This window comes from Micrasema longulum, unplaced genomic scaffold, assembly GCF_059751315.1.
Source record: "Micrasema longulum isolate JH-2025_06_02 unplaced genomic scaffold, ASM5975131v1 h1tg000453l, whole genome shotgun sequence".
In the NCBI taxonomy this organism is placed as follows: Eukaryota; Metazoa; Arthropoda; class Insecta; order Trichoptera; family Brachycentridae; genus Micrasema; species Micrasema longulum.
The window spans coordinates 1,950,353-1,964,332 of NW_028277652.1; the positions used below are offsets into that span (position 1 = coordinate 1,950,353).

Sequence of the window (13,980 nt, forward strand, 5' to 3'; positions counted from 1 at the left end):
AATCAATAATGCATTTGTGTGAGTTTTGCGAACCCACCAGCACTTAATAATCAACCTATACGATACATATTTTTGAATTACCTGTGTTAATGCACCAACTTTGTGGTTTTTGCGCAATAACAAATTGTGTTCAAATACTGCTTTTTGTTTAGATAATCATAAGTTGTTTTTAAAATAAATTGCGCATTATAAATAAATCAATTATACACAACAAACAGAGACTCCCATAATTTTAACATAACTCCCTGTTCTTGGGACCATACTTCACATACACTATTTTAATATTATATAGGTACATTTTATTAATATAGGCATTTAAAAAAAAGTGGTATCACAATCTTCCTACAATAAATGTATTCTGTTGGACAAATTCTAATAAAATGCGTTTTTAATTTCAGGTGTGACGCTATTTGTGAGCTATGTAGTATGGCAGATTGAAGGCAGTTACGAGCCCTAACCTAAAGTTGCCAAGATGCGTTTGTTCAGAGCCCGACGGCATAGTGAACAAGGCCTAGCTCCCGCCACGTCTCAAGACCATGGAGACCAGATTGGGAAGCTGGGATTACATTCAGCGAAACACGGGCAATATTCTGGAAGTGTTGGAGCCAAAGGACCCTCCTCAGAGAACGAGAAATCTGGTGCAGTGATGGCGTCTCCCAAAAATCTATCTTCTCCTGGGTGTGCTCAGCAGGAGAAGGAGCAATCTAATACCAACTCAGAATACCATGTTGTGACTGCCATGCCAGCAATGATACTTGAAGATGATATAGCCAGGGAGAAAGAAATGAAGAAAGGTAATAATTTTATTTATTTATTCCTTAATTAAGGCTGTGACCCCATAGTAGTGTCGCCGAATCACGGATCAGAGGTCCTATATTTGTCAATTTTCTATTATTGAGTTATTTAAGATTCTTGAAAATGACATTGAAAATGGCAAATCAAAAGAACGCAGATATAAATATTTTTTTAAATGTTTAAATGCTTTTGAATAGTTTTCAAGTAAAAACTAACAAAGCTAAATTTATGAGATATAAATTTATTTTAATGCATAAATTTGATGGTAGACCACATGTTTTATTTTGTGCTTGTAGATAACACATTTGCCATGCTTAGGGGAATTCCAGGTTTGATTTCCTGGAAAAGTGTGAATTTTCTTAAGTCTGGGCATCCAATTCTATATATTTGGGCGTGTAGTGCAATTTACAGAGTGCTCATTGTCTTTAGTATAAATGAAGTGTTTTTTAGTTTATATTTTTTCCTGTCCCTAAAGTATTTTTTTTTTTGCCTAATAAGTTCAGTGTTTTTTTTTATTTGTTAAAAGACTATCAAACTATGCTAATTAAAAAAAAATATTTAATATGTATCGTATTATTAGCGCTATGATTTTTTTAAGTTATGTAATTTTGAAATTACTCCACCGGTGACGTCACAAGTTCTAGTTGGAGAATTCTGCTTATTAGTGAGTTGACTTCCCGGAAAGTGAAAATCTATCACAACACTACCATTGGTTGATTCTTAAGAACTTGTGACATAGTTTAAAGTGGTTTAATTTTATGAATTTTTTTCTTACGTTTTCGAGAAACTTTGCTGTACACTTAAATGCTCTAATTTTTACTGCGTGTAAGAAAACATTTTTTATATCCAATTTTCCATAGCACTGACTGTTATGTCAAATACTTTACAAACTACCTAGTCAAAGTATGGTTTAGTTGAATTTCTATAAAATCACCAAACTCGAAAAAATTCACTGCAAAAAATATTAAAAATTCTAAAAAAAAATGAGGTAAGGTACTTGAAAAATATGTTTCAGGAAAATAGTTTTTATCTAAATGTATATATACTTCTAATGTTTCATTTGATTTATTAAAAAATATATATCATGTATTATTTTGTTGATAGATTTCTTTCATCTTTTCAGTAATTGCCACTTGGGGAAGAAGAATGGGTAGGAAGTTGGACCTACTTAAAAGACATGACCCAAAGGGATCTCAAACTGAAGCACCGATTTCAAATGACCCAAAGAGTCCTGCTACACCAATATTAAATAATATTGGAACGTATCGAAAAAAAAGTTCTTGGAAGATGGGAAGGAGTCTCTCCGATTCAAATTCCCTTAAAAAAGATTCAGACTCGGAATCAATAAGCTCAGCAAAAGTTTCCATAAGAGACAGATCTCCGAGTCCATTCAAAAATCTGTTCTATAGAATGGGATCAACGGGAATGTTAAATTCATCCAAAAATATTGGAACTGATAAGCATAGAAGATCGTGTAACAGTATTGGTGAGAAAAATCCTAATCAAACGTTGTTCAGAAGTTGTTCCACATCACACATCTCAACATACATAAAAGCGGACGATCCAACAGATGGATTGAATCTTCAAGATAGTGCAAACAACCGGGATGTAACTCCAACTCAGAACAATTTTGTCACTAAAGACAATTATATTGCAGTCCCTGCAAAAGCAGTCAGTTGTGATAATATATCTAATTTAGATTCACCCAATTCTCAAAGTCATGGTAAAAAATCTAATTTTCCATATGCATTTTTAAGATCCAAATTATCTGTTCTTCCGGAGGAAAATGGCGGAAGTGTAGTCAATCAACAACTCAAACCCCAATATCGACAAAGTCTCTCAGAAAAAAGTACTGGTAGAGAGTCAGTTATGAGCACACACTCTGAGAGGGCTTATAAATTAAGAGCTAATTCGGAAGAACATTTTGATTTATCCGATAACACATATGTTTTTGAAGATATGATGTGTAAGACGCTGGGAAGAGTTAAGAAAGATTCAGGGATACGTAATTCTATGAGGAGTAATGCAGAACATAGAAAGAATACACATAGTTGGGAACATCGCGCCTCATATAATGGGATGCTTGATAATCAGAATGTAATGCTCCTACCGGGGCATCGTCATAGCATACCTCTATCTGACCGTCTTACAAAATTTCATTTAAAACATCAAAACCCATCAGATTGCACATCTTCAAATTGTAGTATTTATAATAATTCAGAAGGTGACCCTCAAATGAATTTCCATCGTTTAAGCAATTATATCAGCTCTAATGAATCAGGGTATGATAGCGACGGGCGACTTAACGATGATCATAGCAATCACTCTCCACCAGATAATATTTCTATTCTAGAACGAGAAAATGAGGAGTTAAGTGAAGATTTAAATTATTTAAATAGTATCGCATCTGACAGATTATCAGTTCAAGGTTTAAGTGCTTTTAGTAAAAGAAAACCTTTATACCCTGATAAAAATACCGAGAGTATGTCAAAAGTTTCCTACAGTACTGCGGCAAGCACTCTGCTGTCAAATAATTCTAATTTATTAGTTGAGAATGGAACAGAATGTAATACTCTCCAAGTAACACAAAATTCAAAATGGCTCCAACGTACGAAACCGTATGTAAATACATCTAATTGTTTTGAAGCCGTTGTCGATCCGAGTAATCACACTACCGGTAACCCCTCTACTACAATCTCTAGACCTATCAACCTTCCTTTTGGATTAAAAACCATTACAATGGATGAAAGAGTCCAAACCAGAAAATTCCAATTTCTCCAATCGCAACTTATAGGAGTCGAACATAAACCAATACTTAATGGTTGCAGTGCGGATTATAAATTAAAATCGTTAGAAAGGAAGGTAACTGTTACTCCTTTAAATGATATGGATATATTAAATTCCCCGTGCACAAAAAGATTTAGAAGAATAAGATTACTCAAATCCAGCATAGAAGAGAGTTTGGGAGTTTATCTTGCCCAACACAAAACTCTTCTGGGAGAAGGATCCAGCGATTATGAAATAAGGTACATTATAGTAAAATTAGATATTGGTGGTATCGCCCACAGAGATGGTCGTCTTCGGGTTGGGGATGAAATTGTTAATGTCAATGGAAAAGTTTTACGAGGTTTGTCGTGTCTAAAAGATGTACAGCATATAGTAAATAGTTGCTCGTCACAATCTAATATCCAGATGGAATCAAGTTCACAGAAATACTTTGTGGACCTTATAATGGCTCATGATGAATATACGCCAGTTACTCATACTGTTAGTAGAATGATCACCACTTCTGTTGTTCAACACATTCCAGTATCTCCTAAGAGATTGCAAAATACTTCGAATATAAAATTATTGGAATCAAATAATAATTGTCCAGTTCTATCATCTGAAAACATACAAAATAGAAACCAAATATCAAATGATCCGCATCCAGCCAATTCTTCCCAACCTTCGAATCATGTTGTTTGCAACAGTGATACCACATCTCAACAATTTAGTACACCGTACAATCATAAAAGTGATGATGAAAAGCTTTTAGAAAAAAATAATATGAGACGGTCTATTTCATCTCAGAATTATCAAGGACATGAGAGTATTACAGATGACGATCATGACAGTTTTACACGGATTAACAACTTTGAAAGACTGTCATATCGTCCGATAAGAATAAATAATGTACCAGTCATCGGTAGTAACTTGGTGAGAACTGTTGACCAAATATCATCTCGACTATCAGATGAAGATGAAAATGCTAAAACACCGCCTATGGTGCCTCCGAGACTCCATTTACTAAGGATTAGATCGATAGAAAACATTTCTCAAAATAATGAAACTGAGTATAATTTTACTCGTTATGGGTCTCAAAGAATTTCCATCAGTGCAAGAAACAAAAACCTCATTCAAGAAAATACAAATGAAGCGAATTGTCAAATTAATGAAGCTGGAAGTTCTAAAAGAAATGAAAACTTGCGACCAATGTCAAATGCGACATCCATTCACAGTGTAATATTTTGGAAAGGAAGTGGGAAAAAGAGTTTAGGATTCAGCATTGTGGGGGGAACTGACTCTCCTAAAGGACAAATGGGCATATTTGTAAAAACCGTTTTTCCTACTGGTCAGGCTGCTGACCAAGGCACAATATTTGAAGGTACTTTACTACAAATACTTTTTACTCTACTAAAGTCAATTTTTAATGTGTGAACTTCATGAACTATTTTCATACATTTGTGTACACCGTAGTTCTAAAAGTAGTATAAATAATTTTTACTTAAATTCAACGAGGAAGTTCAGTGGTTTTTTAATATTTTCTTTATTTGTGTTTGCTTTATTTTCTAAGTCAAAATTTAAAAAAATATATTTTGTAGTATTGTTTTGTCAGCGCTATGATTTTTTAAAGTTTAAAAATTTTGAAATTACACCACGTGTGACGTCAAAAGTTTTATTCGGTGAATTCTGCTGATTGGTGAATTTGGTTCCCGTAAACCGGAAATCTATAACGACACTATCATTGATAAATTCGAAAGAATTAGCGAAGTAGTTAGTTTCTATTAAAATTATTTTTATTATTTTTTTCATACATTTTCAAGAAGCCTTGCCATAGGTACAATTTAATGCTCCAATTTTTACTGCAAGTTGGAAAACTCAAATTTCCCGTAGCACTATACTTTTCCATTACTCTCTTTGTGAAATAGGCTTTTACTCTTTCGATTAAAATGAAATAAATTGGCATTCTTTGAAGTTTTTATTGGTTTTATCAAGGCGAATTAAAAAATTTGGGAAAAACATTACTTAATTACAACATTTCATTATTAAGTAACTTAATAAAATATATTTTAACAGGTGATGAGATATTATCCGTGAATGATGTTTCTACGCAAGGGCTGAGTCATTCTGGAGCAATTGGTCTTTTCAAACAAGTGAAGGAGGGTCAAATTCAAATACAGGTTTCAAGAAGGTTAGTATTTTATATTTCCCCGTCATAGATAAACGTTTTTCCTTTTTAACAACACTTTAATTACAATTTTAAAATGAACTATGTTCCAACTCCATGGGACCTTAGACCTGTGCTGAGTTGAGACATGGACAAATTTAAAAAATGTATCACGAGTACAAAAACAAATATAAATTATTAGATATTATAACAATTATTCAAAATACATAATGTTTAAAAATAATATTATTTTAAATACATCATTTAAAATTGCGAAATAAAAATGTGCTGTTCCTCGATAAACACGGCACAAACTATGGCTTGCATGCACCAATGTCCCGATTGTGTTGTATTGTAAACTCGAGACAAGATCTGGACTTTTTTGGTGTAAGCCTTTAGAGATTTAAAAAATCACTAAGATAGACCGGATCTTGTCCTAAGGTAGTAATTTTTATTTTTTTGTCCTAGCTTTAATTTTATTTAGTTGTATTTTATTTTATTAGTGCCTGTATTTATTAAAAGAAATTGTATTCACCATCGTTAAAATGGACAGTATAAGTCCTTCAAATAAATAAATTCACTCTATATTTTAAACAAGATCTACTATCAACTTATCATAGCCTCTTCTACAAAATTAAAGATTTTATACCAAGAAAGGAAAAAATTATGATGTACAAAGCCTATGTCAAAAGTAAATTGAGTTACATGATCGCCTTCTGGGGAACTGGTAACAAGACAGACATAACAAGAATACAAAGACAACAAAATAAAATTCTTAAACTAACATACAACCTACCCTACCTGACCTCTACGACTGAACTGTACAAAAAAACACACCAGTTTGACATAAACTACTTACGACTAAAATTGAGACCTTAAAAATTGTGCACAAAATAACACTGGGAAACATACAAGACGACGACATAATATTAGCCAAAAATGCTGACATACACAAATATAACACCAGACAACAACAACACTATCATATTGAAAAAGCAAAGACAAACACAGGACAGTCAAAAATACTACATAATGGACTTAAACACTACAACGACTTACCTTACTACTTGAAAACTTTTACTGGAGACAAATTTAAAATCAATCTGAAAAAGCACATGATGACCGAACTAACTAGACTAGACGAGACATAAAATGACTAGACAATATAAAATTTCTAATGTAACCCTAACAGGTTTTTTAAAATTGTAAATAAATAAAAAATAAATAAAAAAACTTGTAAGTTTCTGAATCTTAAAATATGCTAAATATTTTTTCTGAAAAGTACTAAAGAATATATCCAGTGTTCTTACGTAGGTATGTAGATACTTACATGCATCTTTAAGAGTACAAAGAATTTTTTTGTTTTTGTACAAATATTTTTGAAAACTTTTCAGATTTAGAGTGAAAATTTAGATTTGTTATTTATCAATAGGTACTATATTTTTTTTTAATGATACTGATAATTACTCTAGACTCTAGAGCCATACAGCAATATTCATTCTGAGTGCTTAGTTTGTGTAATATTTTTCAGTGAGTTGTTGGACATAATAAAATAAATACACATTACATTTTACTTTTTTCTTTCTAGAACCCCAAGATCCAAATCATTTGATGTTTTCGGTGGCCAATACGCAGGAAACGAAAGAGTCTCATAATATTACCCATGCCCCATCCGTCAAGCAACATTAGTGTAAATTGCGACTGATACAAACGTAATTATGAATCTCTGGTTAAATGTTACATTTCAATTTCATGAAAATGTTACTAAAAATGTATTAAATCAATGTTACTTCAAATATCCTTACAGTTAAGCACACTATTTCCTAAAAATTAGACATTTCGCATCGTTCTTAATGGTTGTAATACCAAATACGTTATAATCCTTATTTAGAAAATATATGTCCAATTAATATTAATTCAATACAATAATTTGCCAATTGAAAAATTGCCCAAATTTCACTGATGTATAATCTTCGTCCATAAAAAATCAACAACGTAATTTGGGTAATATAAATAATTTGAACGTCTAAGTAATGTAAGTAATTGAAACTTGTCTCCAGTTTGCGAAATAACAATTTTGAATACAAAATTATGTTTCAAATGATGCATTTTTAAAAACACCAATAAAAAATGTCTGCTACTTATAATCTTGGGACGATTTGCAATATAAAACCATGGAAAAGAGATTATACCTATTTTAATGACACCCTTCATCAATAAATTCATATTCTTCATGTAGGATTTTATATATTAATTAATTATTTGGTATTTATTCAATCTACTGCTATGTTTTTATTTATTGACATAATAATATTATTTTATTTAATATGTACCTACTCATTATCCTAATATTATAATGTAATGTTCATAAAAAAATGTAAAATTAACATAAGTTCATAGAATTGATATTCCTGTGATATTTTGCTAACTATTAGCACTATAAAATAAGTTCAATATTTTATAAGTTTACAACAAAGAATTCCCAAAGGTATTTAATGAAATTTATCAAATAACATTCGCAGTAAGGATTTTATGTGATTATGTTAGTTTACTATGAGCATTGAATTGAAATAATATTGTGTTTAAACTGATGTCATTGATGTTTTTAGTTAAAAAAATTTCAACGTATAATTCCTAAGTAAATTTTTATAAGCACATTATATTTTTATATTTACTTATTAGTTAGTATTTAAAATTTGATTAGTATTTAACTAATTGTGTGGATGATTTGATGTCTGAGATATACCTAATAAATATGATTATATTGTCATGATCGTAGAAAAACGACCTTTGTGATTTTCTTCAACTTTACATGAGAGCGGTTTAAAATGTTTTTAGACACTTTATGTAACAACTTGATAAATACAAAAGTACATCATTTTATGCTTGGGTTAGTTATAAATATTTTATTTTACAAACCTGGAATACAAAGCCTTTATGTAAATTATTATGTTTATTATAATTTATGAATCCATGTAACTTGTTTTTGGCCGATGTTATCATGTTTTGGTAGAGGGAAAAAAGGGATTTTCAAGATAAAATATAAAAGAGAGTCAATGTTGCATTTTTTGCACTTCCATTACTGTTCTACTATCACAACGATATAATTGTGTAATAAATAATAAGAATATTAAATTTTGCTAGAATGTAAAAATACATGTGTTATGTAATGTAACTCCTTATCAAACATAACTTGAACTTCATAAAATAAATCATAATAAAAATGAATGACATTATAATTGAGTAACAAGAGAAAGAGATATGGTCTGGCAATGACTATTTTCACCTTGAAAATGATTTATTTAATTTTCAATCAAGTTACAAAAAATATATGTAACCTATTCATTTCTTCTCCCGATAACTTATTTTCATCGTATGGTGGATTAGGCATTGCATTGGATGTAATACCACTTTGATCATAAAATGATCAGTCTCAACAGATCAGACAGTAAAATAGGTCTCAGTTATCTAGTCACTATTTACTTTACAATTATTGGCATGCATGTGAGAAAATAAACAATAAATAAATAAATAAACCCTGAAATTTTATTTGAAACCTACATCCCAATACAATTATTATTGAAATGTTCCCACAAAAACAGTTTTTAATTTAAACAAGTAGTTTTGCTAAAATTTTATATGTACTGAATAAAATACATGCAATGCTCATTTTTTTTTTTATTGGAATTGATTTTTATTAACCATTCTTTTACAAAACATTGCACCAATGAGGAATTTCAGTGCTGTGGGAAATTGGATACAAAAAATGTTTTCTTACGCGCGGTAAAAATTAGAACATTAAATTGTGCAGCAAAGTTTCTTAAAAATGTATGAAAAAAAAACAACTCATTTGAACGACGTCACTAGTTCTTCCGAATCAACCAATGATAGAGTATGGAAGATTTCTGGTTTACGGAAAGTCAATTCACTAATCAGCACAACTCACCGAAGAAAACCGAAGTAATTTCAAAATTACAAAACTTAAAAAAATCATAGCGCTGATAATTATGCTGACACGATCCACAAAAATAGTTTTGGCTTAGTTTGATAGTCTATTAACAAATAAAAAAACACTGAACTCATTAGCTGCAATTAATTTCATATGTGGGGGTAAAAAAGTACACTAAGCTGTTTTAAAAAATTAGCAATGTGACATTTATTTATTAAAAATTGGTTGGTGGTTAAGAGCTGCAATTTATCCTGCCCTACCAAAACTTGAGACATTTGGAATATAAGAAAAAAATAAGTCTAAAGCCAGTTTTTCTGGGATTTTATACCGTGTATCATTTGCACTCCTCTTCGATGTTTCTCTAGTGATGAACGCTGTAATGTAACCCTTGCATAACCCAAAAAAATCTCATTGTGCATCTGAACGGCCGTGAAAATTCACAAAATTTAACCACCTGTGTTTTGGTTTTGAATGGCAGCAATAAAAGGAAAAAGAGAACTCGGAACCTCACGCAAAGTTGCCAAACATGCTAACTGCCACACATTAAGGCAGACAATTACTCACAAATAACACTAAACTTCTGTTTCTACATTTAAAAAAAAAACTATGCACATCATTTATGCCGCATATATCATTCACTGCTTTAAAATACTTTGACAATGAGCAAGTCCAGTGGTTATTTTAAAAAAAAAAATTTGTTAATAGACTAATTAAACTAAGCCAAAAAATTTTTATACTATATATTGCATTATCAGCGTTACGATTTTTCAAAGTTTTGTATTTCTGAAATAACTCCGCGTGTGACGTCAGAGGTTCTTTTCCGGTTATTCTCCATCAGTTCTTCCCATCCACGGCAAGCAAACGATAAGTCTTCCATAACTCTCATATCATAGGTTGATTCATATTTATTTATACTTTTACAATTTTGTATAATTATTTTTATACAGAATAATGTTCCCTCACTGGGGTGTCCCGTGCCGAGGGAAACATTTTACAATAAGTATGATGAAACATGTCTTAAATTAGTTATTTAACATAGTTAACATAATAAGAAAATAAAAACGTAATTAATCTAATCAACCTTATTATCATTGTAAACATAATAAGCAAAATAAACTAAAATAATCATAAAAAACATATAAACTCGCAAACAAAATTTCATAATCAGGAAACAATTTTTTACCTATTTGGCTTGATCCACTCATCGATCCGTGCGCAACCTACCTCCACTATCCATTTCTTAATAGCAATTTTATATTGAGAGTACTTACTAACTGTCCTTATGGACAATGGAAGTAGATTGCACACTTTAACAGAGTAGTAGGCCAATCCTCTTTGAACCAATGACGTCATTCAAAGTAGTTCATTTTTATTTTGTACATTTTCAGGAAACTTTTCTCCAATTTTTAACGCGCGCAAGAAAATATTTATTGTATCCAATTTACCGTAGGGCTGAAGTTCCTCACTATCAAGCCATGAACAATAATATAAATATAAATGGTATGTGTCCACGCGGATTAAGAATGCAGTTCTGTGTGTGTAATATAATCAGAATCATAGAATTGTAAAAATTCTAAAAAAGGAAATAGAGCTTGTAATGTGGTTGGCCCATTTGCCTACCATGCTTGTGATCCTGCATTCAATTCCCAAGAAGTATATTTATTTTTTTGACAAAAATAAATATTTGTGTTCTTTATGTAATCATTATGATTTACCAAAATATTTTATTTTTGGGGCCATTTTCAACGAGTTGTGAATAACTCACTGTTAGTAAATGGGAATCAAGTTGTGGTAGAGCAAGGTTTAAACCTCGGACCTCTGATCCGTGAGTCCGCAACACTAGCCACATGACCACAACCTGGTTCACTATCCCTAGACTGGCGCCTGAAGCGTAAGACTGATCACCTTACCTTCCTGTACAGATGATCAAGATATGCTGTATTTTATTTAACAATGCCGTGCCTTATACACCATTGTGCGCATATAGGGTAGGGGTTTGATGATAAATATATAATAATAATCAAAGTAATTGTTGTGACCCTAAAAAATAAAACGAGGATTTACTTATAAATATTTATTGCTTAAACGAATAAATAATTTTGTTCTATTCTGATCTAATTCATTATCCCTTTTCCTAATAAAGTTGCCCAATCTACGCTGCCCATGTCCATTAGAGGATCAGGTCCTGCCAGGTCATTGGCTAACATATACTCAGATATTGTGATGTATAGAGACACTAAAAGACCCAAAATTCCAGCCAACCAGACAGACTTTTGGAATATAATGCAAATTGTGACACACAACCCGAAGTAGGTGAGATATCTCGTCAAATTGACTCTGAATTTGCTGTCTTCTTTGGAAGCATCCACACACAAGTTGTCCTTCAGCCTGTAGCCCTTCGCACACTCGTCACACATGTCGGGCCCATCACCGATGCAGCCATTGCAAGATCTGTCACAATCCAGGCATTTAAATGAGCCGTCTTCATTAACGCAAAATTCATTTTTTTCGCAAGTTGTTTTTTTCGAACATTCATCGACATCCACACAACCATTGTCAGTATCCATTAGCCAACCATCGTTGCAAACAGAGCAGCCTTTGGGACCACCCTGAGAACAGGCGCCCTTGCAGGCCGGGTGACAAGATAAACACAGAACCTTTTCTTCATCTTGGTAAGCTTGGTAGAATCCTTCCGAACATTCTGAGCAAACCGCTCCACTATAACCAGTATCACAAAGGCATTCTCCGTTTCCTTTTCTAGTTCCATCTCCTTTACATTTTCCATTCCCAGTGCAAACATTTTCTGTTCCGCCGAGGCACGGATTACAGTCCTTCCCGAAATGATGTTTGGGACAGCAGTGTTTGACCTTACCGATACAAAGCCACTCGAAAATATCGTCGGATATTGAATCTTTGTCAAACCACCATTCTTCTACAAAATGTTCCGCTTCTTCCGCGATAGAGTGGCATTGATCAGCGTGATCCTTAACCTCTCTACACAGATGCTCTTGTATCTCCACTAACCGAACCTCACTTCTTGAATACGAGCTAAGTTTCTCTTCTTCCCATGCGGCATCACCACCTTCAAATTTTCCTCTCGCCGTTCGTTCCATGCCTTTCTTGAATGAATCTACGAACACCTTACAAGATTGGCAAGGACCTAACTTTCTTTGGGAATTGGCATTATTGTTAAAATTTAATTTTGGTATTTTATTATCACAGTAAACTTGAACATTAAAGATTACTAAAAATATTATTACTTTGTGTACAATCATCTTAGGTTTTTTTTTTACACGATCGAAAACAAAATATCACAATTCAGGTAAATTAAAGAAAACACAAAGACTATATTAATGAATTGTTAACTAATGACTTAAATAATTAATTAACTGTATTAAACGAACTCTCGACTCTGTTTTTACTTAAATTTGACTTTGCCGCAAGATGCAAGGCTAAAATTTGCAAATCTGACATTTGCAATTGACACACGCAGATAAAACAAAAATGACATGCGCCAATCCAATGTCTATGTCTGACTTGCCTTCTTTTGATTGGTTCGTCGGGTCAATAGATTATGTTTTTTTTTTTTTGAGCACGTTCAAATAATATAATATGCAATGTTTATTATTTTATTTCTCAGACGATCAAAATAAGTTTGAACTAAAAAGTTTTAGGTTTTTAGTAAAAGTTTGGCAATTCCTTTTATCTCAGCGATGACTAATATAATACAAATAATTGATAATCAAACAATATTGTCGTGGAAACTAAAATGATAGCATTATTAAAAAAATATTATATTTCAAAGGTTAAAAAAATTCAAGACGGAATTTTTATAATTATGCTTCAAATTAAAATATATTCTTAGGTGCATCTTATTTTTAGTGTAGTATTTTATCTTGCCAAATTATTTATCTTTGAAAATAAATATTATTTTAGTGACGGAATTCCCATCTTTGTTTTCCAAATGGAAATTTTTTTACCATTTATATTTCATTTAATATTCCATGATTTCAAATAAAAAAATAGAGTAGTTTGCTTTCAAGCATTATGCCAATTATTTATTTTTGTAATAATGTAATAATAATGTTTTCAAATGTCGATTTATTCATTCACACTGTTTATTTATTTACTCGAACCTTATCAGTTTTAAATTTGAATTTAATTAATGGTAAGTATTGTATTGAGTGTCAAACAACAATAAATTGTATGTGTTTAAATTTTGAACAACAACATTACTTTATTTAGATTTTGAATACGCATTAGCATTATCTTATCAAGGAAAAATATTATTTTTTTATTTCAAAAC

General features: G+C 31.6%; 2 protein-coding genes and 1 long non-coding RNA gene across 3 annotated transcripts in view; 2 read left to right on the forward strand and 1 right to left on the reverse strand.

Moving 5' to 3' along the window:
* LOC148281491 (uncharacterized) overlaps positions 1–604 on the forward strand; it is a 178,439-nt gene extending 177,835 nt beyond the window's left edge. Inside the window, exon 5 of the long non-coding RNA XR_015822345.1 lies at positions 399–604. This is a non-coding gene — a long non-coding RNA (uncharacterized LOC148281491). The remainder of the gene's footprint in view (positions 1–398) is intronic.
* On the forward strand, positions 473–7,380 carry LOC148281492 (uncharacterized). The gene is made up of 4 exons (XM_088226652.1): positions 473–794; positions 1,919–4,942; positions 5,635–5,749; positions 7,314–7,380. Exons 1-4 carry the CDS (start codon positions 473–475, stop codon positions 7,378–7,380), a joined length of 3,528 nt encoding a protein of 1,175 aa, XP_088082778.1.
* A 4,353-nt stretch (positions 7,381–11,733) lies between these two features.
* LOC148281493 (cysteine-rich with EGF-like domain protein 2) lies at positions 11,734–13,213 on the reverse strand. Its single transcript, XM_088226638.1, has one exon. It carries the CDS (start codon positions 12,947–12,949, stop codon positions 11,789–11,791), a length of 1,161 nt encoding a protein of 386 aa, XP_088082764.1. The 5' UTR covers positions 12,950–13,213; the 3' UTR covers positions 11,734–11,788.
* Positions 13,214–13,980: the final 767 nt, after the last annotated feature.

Bases quoted from the DNA above. Each gene is read 5' to 3' on its own strand.
- LOC148281492 (XM_088226652.1), top strand. From the start codon at position 473: ATGCGTTTGTTCAGAGCCCGACGGCATAGTGAACAAGGCCTAGCTCCC. The intron at 4,943-5,634 runs GTACTTTACTAC...ATATTTTAACAG, and splicing joins CCAAGGCACAATATTTGAAG to GTGATGAGATATTATCCGTG. The intron at 5,750-7,313 runs GTTAGTATTTTA...TTTTCTTTCTAG, and splicing joins CAAATACAGGTTTCAAGAAG to AACCCCAAGATCCAAATCAT.
- LOC148281493 (XM_088226638.1), bottom strand. From the start codon at position 12,949: ATGATTGTACACAAAGTAATAATATTTTTAGTAATCTTTAATGTTCAA.